General features: G+C 42.6%; 3 protein-coding genes across 4 annotated transcripts; all 3 read left to right on the plus strand.

Annotated features, from left to right (window-relative positions):
- Positions 1 to 2,386: 2,386 nt before the first annotated feature.
- On the plus strand, positions 2,387 to 9,480 carry abcb6a (ATP binding cassette subfamily B member 6 (LAN blood group) a). The gene is made up of 21 exons (XM_063878102.1): positions 2,387 to 2,472; positions 2,563 to 2,682; positions 3,126 to 3,649; positions 4,545 to 4,685; positions 4,769 to 4,955; positions 5,160 to 5,252; positions 5,353 to 5,545; positions 5,625 to 5,746; positions 5,840 to 5,949; positions 6,035 to 6,100; positions 6,305 to 6,430; positions 6,519 to 6,595; positions 6,690 to 6,753; positions 6,843 to 6,928; positions 7,035 to 7,092; positions 7,172 to 7,276; positions 7,628 to 7,802; positions 7,885 to 7,997; positions 8,082 to 8,176; positions 8,256 to 8,324; positions 8,408 to 9,480. Exons 3-21 carry the CDS (start codon positions 3,134 to 3,136, stop codon positions 8,565 to 8,567), a joined length of 2,556 nt encoding a protein of 851 aa, XP_063734172.1. The 5' UTR covers positions 2,387 to 2,472; positions 2,563 to 2,682; positions 3,126 to 3,133; the 3' UTR covers positions 8,568 to 9,480.
- Positions 9,481 to 10,054: 574 nt separating this feature from the next.
- Positions 10,055 to 14,151, plus strand: cnppd1 (cyclin Pas1/PHO80 domain containing 1). The gene is made up of 8 exons (XM_063877722.1): positions 10,055 to 10,260; positions 10,986 to 11,088; positions 11,262 to 11,343; positions 11,441 to 11,561; positions 11,717 to 11,845; positions 11,935 to 11,996; positions 12,107 to 12,224; positions 12,330 to 14,151. The coding sequence occupies exons 1-8, from the start codon at positions 10,198 to 10,200 to the stop codon at positions 12,939 to 12,941; spliced, it is 1,290 nt and encodes a 429-aa protein (XP_063733792.1). The 5' UTR covers positions 10,055 to 10,197; the 3' UTR covers positions 12,942 to 14,151.
- Positions 14,152 to 14,247: 96 nt separating this feature from the next.
- On the plus strand, positions 14,248 to 17,083 carry prkag3a (protein kinase, AMP-activated, gamma 3a non-catalytic subunit). 2 transcript variants are annotated; one of them, XM_063877723.1, is made up of 12 exons: positions 14,248 to 14,684; positions 14,787 to 14,826; positions 14,950 to 15,050; positions 15,149 to 15,230; positions 15,307 to 15,365; positions 15,515 to 15,575; positions 15,661 to 15,715; positions 15,803 to 15,929; positions 16,017 to 16,182; positions 16,278 to 16,315; positions 16,418 to 16,564; positions 16,654 to 17,083. In XM_063877723.1, the coding sequence occupies exons 1-12, from the start codon at positions 14,634 to 14,636 to the stop codon at positions 16,768 to 16,770; spliced, it is 1,044 nt and encodes a 347-aa protein (XP_063733793.1). In that variant the 5' UTR covers positions 14,248 to 14,633; the 3' UTR covers positions 16,771 to 17,083. The 2 variants fall into 2 exon arrangements, with proteins under 2 accessions (XP_063733793.1, XP_063733794.1); XM_063877724.1 differs by having other exon boundaries at positions 15,515 to 15,560.
- Positions 17,084 to 17,579: the final 496 nt, after the last annotated feature.

The raw sequence follows: 17,579 nt of genomic DNA on the forward strand, positions 1-17,579 counted from the left end.
CCTCACCCACAAAGCCCTCCATCACCAGGCCCCCTCCTACCTCACAGTCCTGCTCCAGAACCACACTCCTTCCCGCAGCCTCCGCTTGTCAGACGCAAATCTCCTCTCACTTCCTTTCAGGACCAAACTCCGGACCTGGGGTGACAGAGCCTTTTCTGTCACTGCCCCCTCCCTCTGGAACTCACTCCCCAAAAACATCTGTGACTGCCCCGACCTCCTAATGTTTAAATCCCAAATCAAAACTGCTTTTAAACTGTAAATGAATGTTGTGTTTTAAAAGTGTGTTGTTTTAATAATGTTTTTATGAATTGTATCTCTGTAAAGTGTCTTTGAGTTTTTAGAAAAGCGCTATTTAAACAAAATGTATTATTATTAGCATCATACCTTCAAAATACAATCAAATCTTGCTTCTCTGGCACAGGAATGACCAAAAAATGGCTTATAAGCTTCTATTCAGATGGTAAATGCAAGATGATATTGATTCAGTGCCTTGTTCCTCAGCACTGTTGCAAAGAAAGCTCCTCCAACAGTTAGCACACAATAGATTTGCGAGTATTAAAGGAGTCAAAGGTCATCTGCTCCTGAGCTGCTGGTAAGAACTGTATTCACATCCCTCAATCCTTCAGTGAATACTACATTCAGCAGAACCGAAAGCCATATTGATCGCCCATGGTAGTAATGAGATTGGACATAGCTTTCCTAACACCACCACTATTCTTTTCACACTAAATCAAGGGATTTGATTGGCATACACATCCGTCTTATCCCCGCCTGTTACCATCCATATCTGTCAGGCAGGCTCACGTGGACAAAGAAGCATAAATGGGAATGAGAGAAAAGGTGGGATTGAATGTAGGAAAAAAGACACCTAAAGGACTTATAGGGCTCCAGCTGAGTCTGTATGTCGAGGTGGAGATGCCCACAAAAGGAGAGAGAGATGAGGGTTGTGATGGGCAGGCCATCACATCCACTGGGAGACAAAGGAGCTGGGTGACATGCAGCTGATGGACAGAAGGTCCATTTCCACTCCAACAAAAGAGCCAGGGAGATGAAGCAGATTAGCAGCTCTTTATGCCCATTGTGAAGGCTCTAAATGATAAGATTTACCCCTTTTCCATCCCAGCCTGTGTGTGTGCAAGTGTGAGTGGAAGTAAGCTCTTTTCTGATTCACCCCATCAGGATACGCTTCCCCTTTTCTCCCTTTACATGCAGGTACATACGCACATACATACAGTCCTTTTCCTGGAGTCTTTTATTCGTCCTCACAGGAAGCACAGACGCGACAGATGGCTTTTCAGTCACTTCCTTTCTTTGTGCTTAATCCTAAATTTACAGTTTGATGGGAAAACTTAAACCCCCTTTTTATGTTCCTTTGACTTTCAAATGACTCTTTTTGTAATAAATATCAGTATAGTAACTTTAATGACTCTTTTGCTTCGCATAGCAGTAAAAGTGACACGCTGCTAGAGTTTTATATTGTGCTATAATATTACATTATGTTCCATCTCAAGTATTTTTCTTCCCCAACTCATGGAGCTTTTATTAACTAGTGTTCATACATGGCTATGCTGTCCACAGTGGCCTCCTCTGATTATACCTTAGTATTTAGTGCCATCTAGTGCTCACTTGCAAGGTCTTTTGTTTCTGGACTTGATTAACTATTTCATAAAAGAACCATTGTACATATCATCTTTTTTTATGGAATAAGACTGATGCATGGTTAATTATGAACAAGTAATTTTAACTGAAGATGTGACAAAAATGTGCTTATAATGTAACCACTACAACGTTTGGGTTTAGTTTAAGGTTCATATTTTCAATTTTAATTGCAATTAAATATCTAGTGGTGGAATTCAACTTGTAAAATGTAAAGGTACTCGTATTTTAATTGAAAATTCCCATTTTATGTTACTTTACACTCATTTCAGAGGGAAATACTGTACTTTTTTTGTCCAATGCTGAAGTTATTTTTCAGATAACTTTTCATCTAAAACACATGAAGTAAAACATTAAGCTTTTTTTTTAAGACATATGATGTAGCTAATAAGATTCACATTAATGCATACAAAGAAAATATTCAAATCATGTAGGTTTATGAAAGATACAACACTGGGAATTGAGCGATTCTGCATATTGAGTATTGTATCCTTTCGTTACAGTTGGATAGCAGCATGTACCTAACCTAAAGTGGACTGTGTAGACATGTAATGTGTGGTATTACTACTTATACTAAAGTAACTTATATTTAAACTTCTTGCACCTATGTTCATTTCTCCCTTTTTTCAGTCTGTATCCATATCTCCCTCCCTGCCTCCATGAATCATGTCCGGTTTTCACCACAAGGGCCCCAGACCATGTAGTCAAACCCCGGTTGCGTAAATCGTCGATTGCCGAGTCATGGATGCGTGTTGTTTAACATGCGCACACGCAACAAGGACAACAGCGGTACTAACATGAGTACACACATGAGACGTAAGCGATGACAGAAGTATTTCTAGGTCATACTTATACTCTTTCAAGTCCGCCACGTTATAATCTGTATTTTGTGTTGAAACTGTATAGCCGGGAAGGCTAACAGCTAACAGCTAACATCTTAGAGTGGACTTCTGCAGTAACCTCTGTTACTGACACTGGAGTGTTAGCATCGACTGCGAAGTGGACTGCAAGCTCCTGGGAAATAAGGTAAATAAACAGCTAAATAACTTTATGTGTAAAACCTATAAAAGACAAGCTAATCGTGGTACCTTTTTTCTGTGTTATATCTTCTTTTTTAAAGATGTTGAATTGGGTTTATTGAGAGTTTACAATCCATTCAAGATTCAAAGGCTTTATTGTCATATGCAAAGTAGTAGGAGCTAAGAAGGCATTTGTCATTCATAGGAACCTCATTTGGTACATTTTGGTTATGTATACTGATCATTTAAAACCAGCAACCATGACCCAGCAAACATGACTCAGCAATTTAAGGTGTCACTGAAGTTCACAGCCAACTATAGTAGAGCTAGAAAGCAAGTCAAGTGTGTATAAGATCAAGCCTATTCTCTTCTTTTCTTTAGGATATTTTCCATTGATAAACTTCCTATCAGTTTATACTTTACTATTGTTTTGTTGTTGTTCCTCCACAGCTGCAGCCATGGTGTTCATGCACAGTTACTGCGAAGCCAATTCCTCCATCTCCCAAACCTGGGTGGATGAAGGCATCTCCCCCTGCTTCTACTTCACTCTGGTCCCCACCATCCTGCTCACCATCGCCTTCTTCCTCGGTACCATCCACTCCATATTCTACCAGAAATATGGCACATCGATGGAACCCAAGTTCATCCCACGCTCCCGCCTCTACGGTTTCCAGCAGTTCATCTCCGGCCTCCTGCTCCTCCAGTTTCTGGGTGCGATGGTGTGGCGGGCCGCCAGTGGAGGGGAGCTCCCGGGATACGTGGTGCTGTACGGCTGCTTCTCTGCGCTGGGCTGGGCTTGGGCTATAGCTCTGCTCAAGGTGGAGAGGCATAGGGCCCTGCTGATGGACCGGACTAGGGGTCACAGTGTGGCCCTTCTGCTGTTCTGGGCTGTGGCTTTCTCTGCTGAGAACCTGGCCTTCGTCTCCTGGTACAGCCCTCACTGGTGGTGGGGACTGGAGAACAATCAGCAGCAGGTGAGGAAACGCCTAATCCCACATCAGCTTCAAAAAGGAGGTTTGAGATCTTCGAGTCACTAATGTTATACTATTTTCAGACCATGTATGATCAAAATATTAGAAACTGCATGTCGCTCATATGCTTTACTTCGATGCTGTTCTTTGTACCAGCCTGTCACAGGTTTATGCAGTTTATCTACATTCATATCTATGCAGGTATATGTTTATTCCTCTCATGTTAATCCAATAATGCTCTGATAGTGTACGCTCTCATTCTGGATAAATCCCCTTATCGTCTCTGTTAATATGGCAGAAGTCTAATGTTGTGTGCTTTAACAGTCCAATGGGACAAAGGTCAGTTAATTATTATAGACTAAATGAAGGTGTGTCCTTTCAGACACACCTGCTGCCTGGATCGCTTAACCAGTCTTGGTTTAGGCTGGCCTTCAAAACATGCACAACCACCGATGTTAGTGAGCGCAGCCCTAGAGCCACGTTTCTGCTGAGTCATTGCCCAATCTGACATTCAGATCCTAGAAGCTGCACTGTGAACCAATCATGTTGCACCTAACCTCATGATTCAGCGTTTCAACTTCCTGGTTATGTAACTGAAAGCATTGACACAAATATGTATTTTTATTATTAAATCTTTCATTCTAAATATGGTTTTGGAAAAAATACCTTATAAACTGTTGTTTTTTCCAGCTTATAATAAATATTATTATAGTAACTTTTATGACAAGATATTGATGTGAGAGACGCTTGGTTATTTTGTTATAAAAGACAAATCTAATGGAGTCATTTTGTCTTTCACAGCTGTATTACGCATTATCATCTCTTCACTCTCCCATGCTGATTAAACCGTTGTGTTATCCACATTCATCTATCTATATTTTGTCTCTGGACCCCTCAGGTGCAGTTCGCCCTGTGGCTGCTGCGCTACACCGGCACCGGGCTGCTCTTCTTCATTGGTCTCAAAGCTCCAGGGTTGCCACGGAAACCGTACATGCTACTGATAAACGAGGACGAGCGGGACGTAGAGACGGGCAGACAGGTAGCACAGACTGAACCGCTATCCAGCTGTTTTCACACCTAGCACTTCCCGTGTTGGTTTTTCAATATGTGTCTCTATCTCAGAGCCTTTTGGGTGGAGAACCAAACCAGTCCACCTGGCAGGGCTTCACCAAGAAGGTCCGCATGCTGGTTCCCTACATGTGGCCCCGAGGCAACCTCTTCCTCCAGATGCTGGTGCTCTTCTGTCTCACGTTGCTGGGATTTGAGAGAGTCATTAACGTCTTTGTACCCATCTTCTACAAGAATATCGGTGAGTCTTTCCCATAACCCTGCAGACACTATTGTGGTTTATTTCAGAGCTGCTCCTTCATTCCTCAGGATGTGCAATGAGATAAAATAAAAACCTGTTTCTTGTGATAGCTCGGTGCATCCAGAGGGTGTCTGCCACCTACTGTATCGTCTTATGTCAAATACCTGACCATCTGCCTTTCTTCTCCTCGTGTTTCCCTCTCAGTGAATGAACTGACTGACGGCAGCAGCTGGAGAACTCTGGCTACGACCGTGTGTATTTATGTCCTGCTGAAGCTGTTGCAGGGCGGGGGTGCAGGTAGGACCAACTCGGACAAATCTGCATTGATTTTCTGTCTCCAATCACACGTCAACATGTAGTGATAAGGCGTGTCCCCATTACCTTCTGCTCTCCCCAGGCTCCTCTGGTTTTGTCAGTAACCTGCGCTCGTTCCTGTGGATCCGGGTGCAGCAGTTCACCAACCGCGTGGTTCAGGTGCGTCTCTTTGCACACTTGCACTCCCTTTCTCTGCGCTGGCACCTGGGCCGCAAAACCGGCGATGTGCTGAGAAGCATCGACCGCGGCACGTCGTCCATTAACAGCCTGCTCAGGTGAGATGGCCCTAAATAGACCCAATGATCTTCTTTCAATTCGATAAAAGACTGACTGACTCTTTTATTCTCCCTACAGCTACATAGTGTTCAGCATCGTCCCCACCATCGCCGATATTGTCATCTCCATCATTTACTTCATCACGTATTTCAACGCCTGGTTCGGCCTTATCGTGTTCGTCTGCATGGCCCTGTACCTAGGTAAGCTTTCCACAATTCTACATATTTACATGAACCTACACATTTACACATTTTCCCTGTAAGGTTTTTAATGCCTGTGTATATTTCCCCCAGCTCTGACGATCATCATCACTGAGTGGAGGACCAAGTACAGACGAGAGATGAACCAGCTGGACAACAAAGCCAAGACCAAGGCCGTGGACTCCCTGTTAAACTTTGAGACGGTACAACAAACATTTAATTGCCTATTTGACACCAAATTATTCCAGAAAATGGCAATGCTTTGTGCTTACTTTTCCTATTCAACAGGTGAAATACTACAATGCAGAGAACTACGAGGTCAGCCGCTTTGAGGATGCCATCTTGCAATATCAGGCAAGTGGAGTTTCTGTTTAACACTTGGCCTGGGTTTAGTCATCGCTGCTTTCCAGAATCCTACTGGGAATGAACAGATCTGGTTTCTCAGCATCTGAAATACAATATTTCCGTTGTGGGACGGAGATTCATTCCATAAAATCCATTATATAACCAGGCCATGCAGTGCTGTGTCTGAAGCGTCTTTCCTCCTCCTCTTCTCAGGTGTCGGAGTGGAAGACCCAGGCGTCGCTGGCCTTCCTCAACCAAACACAAAACCTCATCATCGGGTCGGGCCTGCTCGCCGGCTCCCTGCTCTGTGCCTACTTTGTGACGGAAGGAAAGTTTCAGGTACCGATCGCATCCACTAAAACAAGTATAGATATTCTTTAATCTCCACTAAATCACCCCAAAAATGCTAAAGATCCTCTTATTCTAGGTTGGGGATTTTGTTCTCTTTGGTACCTACATCATCCAGCTGTACACCCCCCTCAACTGGTTTGGAACCTACTACAGGTAAGTCTCTAAATGCATCGTGCTGAACAGCCATCAACTTCTCAGGTTGTTGTTATTGTTGTAAACTGTTGACTCCATTTGTCTTCTCCTGCAGAATGATCCAGAACTCTTTCATTGACATGGAGAGCATGTTTGAGCTTTTTGAAGAGGATGAAGAGGTACATTTCAAACTGGACGATACCTGTTTTGTGTTGTTGTGTAATAGTATCCACCTTTTTGTTTTACATTTTCTGTTATTGTCATGCAGGTGAAAGATGCAGTGAATGCAGGGAGTCTTCAATACAAACAGGGAAAAGTGGAGTTTGAGAACGTCTACTTCAGCTACGTGAACGGGTTGGTTCACGCTGGATTTACAGCCTGGTTACGCTTCATTTTTGCGAAGTTGCTATTCAATTTGTAGATGAATTAGATTTAATTTTGCACCACTCTTTCTTCACAGCAAGGAGATCCTCAGGGATGTTTCCTTCACCGTGCTTCCGGGACAGACAGTTGCCCTGGTAAGGAAAAACAATTGATCCACTCACTCATGCAGTTAAAGTGTTCAGCTGTTGTAATTTCCTCCTAACCTCCCCACAGGTGGGACCATCCGGCTCAGGGAAGAGCACCATCGTGCGACTCATCTTCCGTTTCTATGACGTTCAGGGAGGCAGCGTGAGCATCGACGGGCAGGATATATCAAAAGTAAATGAACATGGAAACACAATTACCAGTACAATTAGGCACAGGGTGATAAAAGCATCTGGAGTTCAAGCGATGATGCATTAATGCAATTATATTCACATAATGAGCCTCACATAATAATCAGTGACTCAGCTTAATTTAGCGTCACTGGCACATAAGGCCTATCATGTGCAAATAAAGGCCTCTAACTGCTATAAGCATGATTTAGCCCCTTGTTATGTTGCTCTGGAGATTACAGAGAGCAATAAAAGCTCATGTTACGATGTCTTTAATATAGCTGCGTGTGACTGAGTGGGTTTACAGGCTCTCGTTAGACTAGTAATTACTAAGTCTTTATTGTTTCTTCCTCAGGTGAAGCAGGTTTCTCTGCGGTCTCACATTGGCGTGGTTCCCCAAGACACAGTGCTGTTCAACGACACCATCCGGAACAACATCCGCTACGGACGCATCTCCGCCAGCGACCAGGAGGTGGAGGAGGCGGCTGCGGCGGCTGATATACACGACAAAATCATGACGTTCCCTGAAGGTAACACTCAGTTTATGTATCAAGTTACTGTAAGACCTCCTGAAGTCCACGTGTTCACCCCCTACGTGAACATGTCTTCCAGGTTATGAAACGCAGGTCGGGGAAAGAGGTCTGAAGCTGAGTGGAGGAGAGAAGCAGAGGGTGGCCATCGCCAGGACTATCCTCAAAGCGCCACAGATCATACTGCTGGACGAGGTGGGTTGAAACCTTGCAAAATAACTCCCCAGTGTTGTCCTGTTTGTCCAAGTTATTTCAAGTTGTGTTGATGTCTCTCTGCAGGCCACATCTGCGCTAGACACCCAGACAGAACGCAACATCCAGGCCTCGCTGAATAAAGTCTGCACCAACCGCACAACAGTGGTCGTAGCTCACAGGTAAGAGATGCATTCCTATTTTTTATGAACGTTTATTTATTTGCCTCAATGGTTGAGTTAATCTATTTTTCTTTTACAGGTTGTCCACTATAATCGGAGCAGACCAGATTCTGGTTATCAGGGACGGCCGGGTTGCCGAGCGAGGACGGTGAGTGTGAAATATTCTGACTTTCCTCCTCAGGATCTCTTTTATATTGAACCACCAAATGACACACCTTCTCTCCCTCCAAGACATGAGGAGCTGCTCGCTAAGGGAGGCCTGTATGCAGACATGTGGATGAACCAGCAGCAGGCCCAGGACTGCGACTCCTCGTCAGACACGGAAGCCAAAGACCTCAAGTCTGAGAAAATGCAGCCCGCCTCGACCTCTGCACACCACCACGGTCACTGATGTCACTTTTTAGTTTAGTTTTTAACTTTTTTGACTCAAACTGAATGTGATTTGGAGAGAAGAGGAGGTGCCTTAACGGAACTGAGGCTGAGTTATTGGTTGCAACTAAAACTATTAAAACAGAAATCCATCCTTAGTTATTATTTCAAAATGTGATGAAAAGTAGTGCATTTAGACCCATGGATTCATCAGGGTAACTCCCAGTGTTTAAATGTCCTGCCATCTTTTAGCTTTGTCTTTATTTTTTTATATTAGACATGACTTTTGTCATTTTATGCAGTCTAAATTCAAAGATATGTTTGTTGTAAGTCCTGATATACACTATTTAAAGATATAACGGGAGAGGTGCAAGAAATAGGCTTGATTACAATGGATATTTAATTGAGCTGTCAGGGTTTTTATTCAGCTTTGTTTTATTTATTATATTACTTTGTTTTTAGTAGTGGATATCAGCTGTTGTTTAAACTGTAAGTGATACTTTTTTATCTACTATGATCTCTAAGGTAAAGAGAGGTGTGTTGCTCGGCTTAAGGAATGTTAAACATTAAAGAACCCGTGATTTCTTTTCTGAAGAACTGACTTTAAACTGGCTAATTTACATATAAAGTGGCGCAGGCAATAAAGTGGTACATGGATATTAAATCCCAGATATCAGTCTTAGCTGCTTCTTTTGCATAAAGTCAAATGATTTGCTGTGAAACAGGTCAAACTTAATAGCTCATGCAGTTTTAAGACCAACCATTATTCTCCCTTCATGTATTTGTATATACATGCAGTCATATACACAATTTCAAAGTAAGAATTTGCAATCATTTGATGTAATATATCTTTGTGACATAAGGTATTGCTCATGATGTTTTTGTAAATAATCAGTTTTGACTTGCACTTGTAAATAAACGTTTATTTCCATGTATTCAGTCATTTTATTGAGATTGTGTTAAGATAACAGTTTACAGCACTGACAGCTGTCACAAATGTTACCATCACTTAGTTGGATGCCAGTTAGGTTAAGCCACACCAGTGTGCAAATGTCCCTAATTAAAGGGTATAAAGAAATGTATTAATTATTTTAGGAATAATCCTCATACCTTTTACATTTCATTTTGATTTAATATGCTTTTCCTTGCACACTTAATGTAAATAATATCTTACTTTTAAATGTTGTTAGCTGTAATTGGCCCTTCCTAGTGTATATGTGACTCATAGTCTTCAGATATCTATATATATGTTACTTTTTAGTTCTGTTTTATTTTCAGTTTTGAGATGTTTACCTGCTGTTGTGATGAAAACACTCCCACATTGAAGTCAAATGAAGTCATTCTAATTTAATCAAAGGGTCACATAGTTAAGTAAAAATTGGAAGCTTTTGAAAACTTTAAAATCATGCCTTTTTGCTCTAAACTATTAGCTATGATACTTAAAGATATTGTGTTGTAGAAGTGATCACAGTGTTTGCTGTTGTTGACACTGCAGTAGCAGAGGATCTCCACTAGATGGCAGTAGAGCTCCACACTTCCTCTGTGTCCCGGGTCGGGGCGTGTTGCTATCCGGGCTCTCCTTGTCAGACGGACAGAGGCCAAACAGTCGTCTCAACAACAATCAGTGGACTAATGTATAATCTATAGTAAATATGGATTTCGACGCTTTATTCAACGAGAAGACCTTTCAGTTCTCGGACTTCCAGGAGTTTACGGTATGTTGTCGCGTAGCTAGGTCAACAAACTACGGAAGCTAAAGCTAGGCGCATTAGTTCCTGTCAGCTGGTAACATTGTGTTCCTCATAATATACTGACCACGGACAATAAATAACAAAGATATGACTCATTTAGATTAAATTGTGTCTTATTCCACTTGAACAATGTCTCATTTAAAACCATTCATAAAAAAGACCAAGCTCTAAACGATAGCACTTTGTTAGCTAATGTCATTTTGCGCCTGTTGACCATCCACGGGCCTAGCGTTAGCTTAGCATACAGCTAACGTTAAACAGTATGGCGTATGGGCCACTGTGCTGTAAACATGTGGGTATAACGAGAACTGGATAGAAGTAAATAAACTAAGATATACTTTATTGATCCCAAATTGGCAAATGCTTTTGTTACAGCACCAGCATGTTAACATAATTTCAGAAATAAAAAGATTAGAAAATAGACAATAAAACAGAACTGTAACATATGTATTAGTTGACTGAAAGATAATATCTGTAGACTGTCCGTCAAATAAACACTATGAAGGGCCAATTAAAGCTAACACAATGTAAAAGTATTGTGTTATTTACATGAAGTGTGCAAGGAAAGGAATAATGGATACAGCGTTGGAGGCGGGACTCCGTTAATTAGCGTTTTAATTAACTGCTATTCAACCTGTTTAACGTTCGTTCCCGATCCATGCTTTATGTAACTTGCTTTTGTTTTTCAGTTTCTTCCTGGACACCAGAGGTTGACAGACAGGGTGAGGAAGCGCCTATACTATGGCCTGGACAGAGACGTTTCTTTAGATGCCCTCTCTTGCCCTGTTACAGGTGAGTTAAATATAGTCTCTTTAACAATGTTGGGACATAACTGAGCTGCTCTCTGACACACCTTCATAACAAATACTGGATTTGCAAGACCTTTTGTCCGATTTGCTATAATCTTTGTCTACCACTGGATAGTACACAAGTTCACTTTGTCTTTTTACTCCATGTGATTCCAGATATCGCTGTAGAAATCTTCCAGAAGTCTGCCCCAAGCCCAATACGAAAGCTCCAGAAGAAATATGCTGCACATGTCTCCAGGTCTGTACTCTTATGCATAGATAATACCTTGCTACCGGCACTAAGTGTGGCAGTATGCCATTCAAACCTCATAAAACGTTTCTATTTTCTGCTCCAGGGAAGCTTGCATCTCTCCGTGTGCCATGATGCTGGCTCTTGTTTACATTGAAAGGCTCCGACATAGAAACCCTGAATACCTACAAAAGATCTCCTCGTCTGACCTCTTCCTGATCTCCATGGTATGTGTTTGGATTCATGAGTCATTCCAAATGTGTCACTGTTATTTCTGGCATGGACACTGCTAATTTCAGAAGGAGTGTTAGAGGTGTTGTATCCTACACTGCTGTTATCTTGAAATGATTGTGCATTAACAAACACACTATCTTTGGATAAGATGGTTGCCAGCAAGTACCTGTACGACGAGGGAGAGGAAGAAGAGGTTTTCAACGATGAGTGGGGAGCAGCTGGGAAGTTGGACGTCAAAACTGTCAATAACCTGGAGATGAACTTCTTGAATGCCATTGTAAGTGTGTTGGCATTTCTATGTGGTGTGCCCTTACATGCATGTTTGGTTTGAGTTCTCCGTCTCAACCATTGTGTCTTATCTTCCAGGAGTGGAGCCTCTTCACGGAGCCAAATGACTTATTCGATTTACTAAGTCAAATGGAAACCAGGTTGGTAGTAAAGCAAGCCTACATGTAAAACCAAACATGAGAAAGTAGAGTTTTTGAAAGCACTGCCGTGGCATAACCAGTATTTCTGACTGTGTCCTCTGTCTCCGCAGCATTGCAGAGCGTCAGGGAATGAAGCGCGGCTGGTTCACCTACACCGACCTCTGTGTGCTTCTGGAACAATCAGCGTGGAGCCAAGCCCTCGCAGCCATCTGCCAGCACTTTACCAAGGTGAGAGAGAAGGGTTCCTTTGAAAGCAGCTGGGATGCTTGTATGCTTCAGATGTTTCAGGTGTATTGTTAATACCTTTATCATTGTTCTCTATTATATTTTCAGGTCTCCTGTATGCTCGGCCTGGTGTATCTGACCAGTGTGGCCGGACTGATCGCCACCAGCGCCGTGCTTCACCAGCTCAGTCTCTCCAGAACCGGAGAGACCTTGACTCCAGCTGAGATTAGCTCGACCAACCTCCAGACCTCTGACCTGAATGAAATAGCTTCTCCTACAGCCCCGCGCCTCCCCTGCTGTGTTCTAGCTAACGAGAGTGTGAACCCTCAGACCGGTACTCTTCCAATCGACCAGGAACAAATGCAAAATCGACCACCTGTTACCTCACAGACGTCAGTGTTGTGTCTCTGGGGCTCCCTCCTCGCCTCAATGGGTCACATACATCCTGAAACCGATTCTCCTCACACCTGGTCTCCTGTCTCCTTATTCTGTCCCGGCTGTCTCGCGTCGCTCCCTCGTCTTGAGTGCGGGCTTAGAAACACCTCAACACTCTTTCCTCACGGCCCCCTCGATAACCAGGCATCGTGGCTCCTCGGGGGGGCCGAACCAGGTCTGAACTCTCGCCTGGGGGCGTTCCCCCCTATACAGCTGGGACCCTGTCGTCCAGTAGAGTCCATGCTACCTGTCGAGAAAGCTCAAGCTCTGCTCATGCCCGGCTAGCGACTGCGGAACCGCTGTCGACCTGTGGTGACGGACTCTGGAAATGAAACCAGCATTATACTCATGACTCATAAAGCAGTTTGACGTCAGGTTTTTGTGTACTTTTCCAGATCTAGAATACAGGGGCAAAGGCGAGAGGTGTAGGCACAGAAGGAGTGAGGGGGTGGAGGATCACAGCATAGCACTGCAGTATACATTCGCCATAAATAAAATGCCATAGTGTTCCCTTAGTTCCCTGCTCCTGGTTTAAGGTAGTTTGTTTTTCATTGGCTGCAACCAAGCTGTTCTGCTTAGCATATTTTTCATATTGTTTGGACGTTCAGATAAGTCAGGTGGTAATGTAGGGCAGTTGGGGGTGTGATGTTTTGAGTTATTATATAACAGCTGAAATATTAAGGCTGCTTGTTACTAGGCAAGTTGATGAAAGTGTTGGGAGGTTTCGCAGCATATCTGAAAGTTCAGTTATTTTAAGTTCGCTCCGTGAGAAGAAGGGATTAAACCAGTTTACTTTTGCTTATCCATATTTGCCTAGTGTTACCATTTATTTTTCCTTCATACAACAGGAGCGTTACATCAAACATGGGTCACACAGCACTGATTTCATACACCAGATATTTCTTACTTTGTAAACAAATTGTCTCTCTTTGGACGACCCCCTTTACTCAAGAGGAAGCGTCAGAGAAAGGAAAAAGACAATTTCAATACATCTCCATACCTCAGTGTAAGTAATTCTGGTCATTTCTAGCTTGTAAACCTTCCAGATTCTTTATGGACCAGTATGTCACACAACCTTAATGCCATTTGTAACAGGGTAATGTAGCCACATTTAAGAGATTAGCATACATGGGGTAAAAAGGATTGGTTTTCATGGATACGGTTTCTGCCGGGTGCTTCTGAAGTTAACATTTAGAATGTGACAAGCTAGCAGGAGTGTTTCTCTGTTGATGCAGTCTGAAACTTGCACATCCGGCTCCATTTTCACTGCAACAGGACACTTCACTCCATTATAACACCGGAGGAAAATGTGAATAATCAGTTCTATTTTCATGTACAGTGATTCACATTTCCTTTGTAATTGATACTTATATAAAATCGCTCTGGACATCTGAATTTGATACGGCACGAAGTCCTTTAATTTTGTACATGGTGTAAAATGCAAATATTGTACAAATCTGTAGAAACAACTAATAAAGGATGCATTTCTTTGTGACATTTGTGAATCTTCTTTGCACAAGTCATTTTAGATCGTTTAACGCCAACAATACACATTTATTCTTTGAAGCTTTGACATTTACTTATATTTCTGACATAGCAAGTGTTAATAAATCATGTGTCAAACATTTCAAGGATTAATCTTTTGCCAGAAGTTCCATCTTAGGTGTTCTACTCCTGACAGCAGCCAGTAAAAGGTGGCAAATTCTGGGATATGAGATGACCGGCGGCAGGCCAATGCATTCCTGATGGATGTGTTTTAAAGGGCCGTGGAGCAGATGTCCTGTTTTGGCAGAACAATCAGCGTCCCTCCCCCTTGAGCCTGCACCATGTTTTTTTTTACCCCTCCCCTGCACCCCTTGTCTGAAGCATACCACTTGAGAGATCCTAATATAGACCCGACTGCTTTGGAGGAAAGGGTAACAAACCAGCCGGAGCCACCAGCAGTTAACGGTTTGCTGCTTTGACATCAACTTTTTCATGGACACACAACAGCAGTATGGAGCCTACCTCACAGGTGAAGAACTTACGGTTGGAAATGATTAGAAGCAAAGTGTTTGTGGTGTTGCCACTGGTTTTAGAACCAGAGAAACCATTCAATGTCTTTTGAATGTTACGCTTGCTCTGTTGTAGGTGTCACTCCCAGGAAAGAAGCAGGAAATAAAGAAACAAGGTAGGATCACAATCATAGGCATGCATGTGTGTTTCCATCTGGTCTGAACACATGCAGTCATATTGATCATGCTCTGTCAGTAGCCATGTGTGTGCAGGTATTCTAATGTGTGGTTTCTTGTAGAGGCTGATGGCACAGTCTACATGAATTTCATGAAAGGTCACTGCTGCTACGATGCCATTCCAACCAGCTGTAAACTGGTCATATTTGATACCAAACTACAAGTAAGACATTCAGATGTTCAACTTGTTCTTATGTACATGCTGAGATACATAAGCACTGAAATCCTCACTCTGACCGTGTGACTGTGTGACTTCCTCAGGTGAAAAAGGCCTTCTATGCACTTGTAGCAAACGGCTTGAGGGCTGCACCTTTATGGGACAGCAAGTTGCAAAGATTTGTGGGTAAGACGAGTGCACATGGTGAAATATCGGTCAGCGGGAATGTACTAACGGCAACATAAATCCTTTCCTCTCACAGGTATGCTGACCATTACAGATTTCATCAACATCCTGCACTGCTATTACAAGTCCCCCTTGGTGAGGATGGATTTTAAATACCATGAACATCATAAAGTTAGTCTCAGTGTTAAACGGCAACATTTGACAGTATGTTTTGGAAGTGTTCTACATTTGCTTTGACCTACTTGAGGTGTGGTGATTGACTCATATCTCGACCTATTTTGAAGGTTCAAATGTACGAGCTGGAGAGCCACAAGATTGAGACATGGAGAGGTGATTCATTTCAAAGTAAATAACCAAGAGGGATCAGGGATATTATGTCCTCACACCCTCTCTGTAAATCTCCACTAAGGCTCTTTACTCTTCTGTCTAGATGTCTACTTACAGTGCTTCAATCCCTTCCTCATTCAGATTACTCCAGAAGCAAGGTGATAGCCGGATGCACTTAAATCAATTTCAACTCTCTTAATTCTAGATCATTTATGTAAAATGTATCCTCTACTCTTTCCTCTTAGCCTCTTCGATGCCATCTATTCTTTACTCAAGAATAAGATCCACCGGCTGCCGGTCATCGACCCAGAGTCTGGAAATGTCTTGCACATACTCACCCACAAAAGAATCCTCAAGTTCCTCCATATATTTGTGAGCAAGCACATGTTATCGACTTACATTAAACCTGATTTATTCATGTTTTCATCTTCTAATGTTCTTCTTCTATGGTGTTTTTAGGGGAAAACCATTCCCAAGCCTGCTTACATTCAAAGGCAGATCCAGGAGCTGAGGATTGGGACATTTAGCAATATCGCCACTGTTCAGCAAACTGCAACGCTGTTCGATGCCCTCTCTATTTTTGTGGAGAGACGGGTGTCTGCACTTCCTGTGGTGGATGAACAAGGTATCATAGAGCTTTATTATTTGTATTGCTTGGTTTTACAGTTTGAAAAGGAAATCCTCTCTGGTTGAACAACTTACAGCATTTTGTTTTCTCAGGCAAAGTGGTGTCTCTCTACTCCAGATTTGATGTGATTGTAAGTGATCCCACAGCTCTATTTCTGATCCCAAGTGCAATAACCTAGTGTTTATTATTTATTATTATTATGTTTGCTGACAGTTTGTTTGCTCTGTGGCAGAATATAGCAGCTCAGAAGATTTACAGCAATCTGGATATGCCTATGCACGAGGTCGTTCGCAGGCGCTCCTGTTTTGTCGAAGGAGTGATTAAATGCTACCCTTATGAAACCTTGGAAATCATCCTAGATCGTATAGTCAAAACAGAGGTAGATATTATCCCAGAAAGACTGTGTTTTGAAAGATTTATCATGAGAAAAAAAACATGAATTAATTAACTAATTCCTCCTCATCCCAGGTCCATCGGCTGGTTCTGGTGGACAAGTCTGACGTGGTGAAGGGCATCATCTCTCTGTCTGACCTGCTGCAGGCCATGGTCCTATCCCCTGCAGGTATTGATGCCCTTTATTCCTAGCACCAGGGGACAGAGAGGCCCCTTCACTCCTTTTCCACCTGTGTAGACTTGAGTCCTGGCCGTGTATCCAGCCAGGTAGGCTCTCGAGCCTTTTACCCAAACCAAAAACCTCCTTTTGTACTGTTGCCTTACAAGCTTCCAGAAGCCTTTACCATTTTATCCTTTATTAATAGAAAAACTAATGGTGCTTTTTCTATCCGCTCCACACACAGACATGCATGTGCGCTCACTCACACAACCCCAGCTGTCCTACTGATGCAATGCAAGCAAAGATGTTTTTCAGGAGACCTGTGGAAAATGCTGATTATTAATAGTAGCTTTTTCTCATTTCTTTCAGAAATCTACCTGTGACTGAAATGAGAGATCACAAGAGGTTGATGTGCTGTGCTGCTGTTTACACAAAGATGTCTTTCATGATCTATGTGCTGTGTTCAGGTAACAGCAAAGGACAGGGACCTGACCTTGATACTGCTATTAGTCTCTACAGGTCTCCAGCACAATGTCAACATTGGCAGCATTTGATCAAATTGATCAATATGTTTTTACGCAATACTTTATATTTCTGTAATAAACATTTGTATCAAAACTGCTGTTGGCTGGTCTTTTCTATTCATATGCAAATAATGAGTACTAGGTATTGCAATGAGAAGTAGTTGCAACCTTTCATGCATGCAACACTCTCTCTAACCACACGGCGGTTCACTTGGACTTGTACTTTTCTATGGCTTTAACCCATTCCATCTCAGTAAACAAGGAAACACGTGACTGTTTTTCTCGTGTGACGGGCCTTGTGATCCGTCCGCCCATCT

Source organism: Eleginops maclovinus, chromosome 24 (assembly GCF_036324505.1).
Source record: "Eleginops maclovinus isolate JMC-PN-2008 ecotype Puerto Natales chromosome 24, JC_Emac_rtc_rv5, whole genome shotgun sequence".
NCBI lineage: Eukaryota > Metazoa > Chordata > Actinopteri > Perciformes > Eleginopidae > Eleginops > Eleginops maclovinus.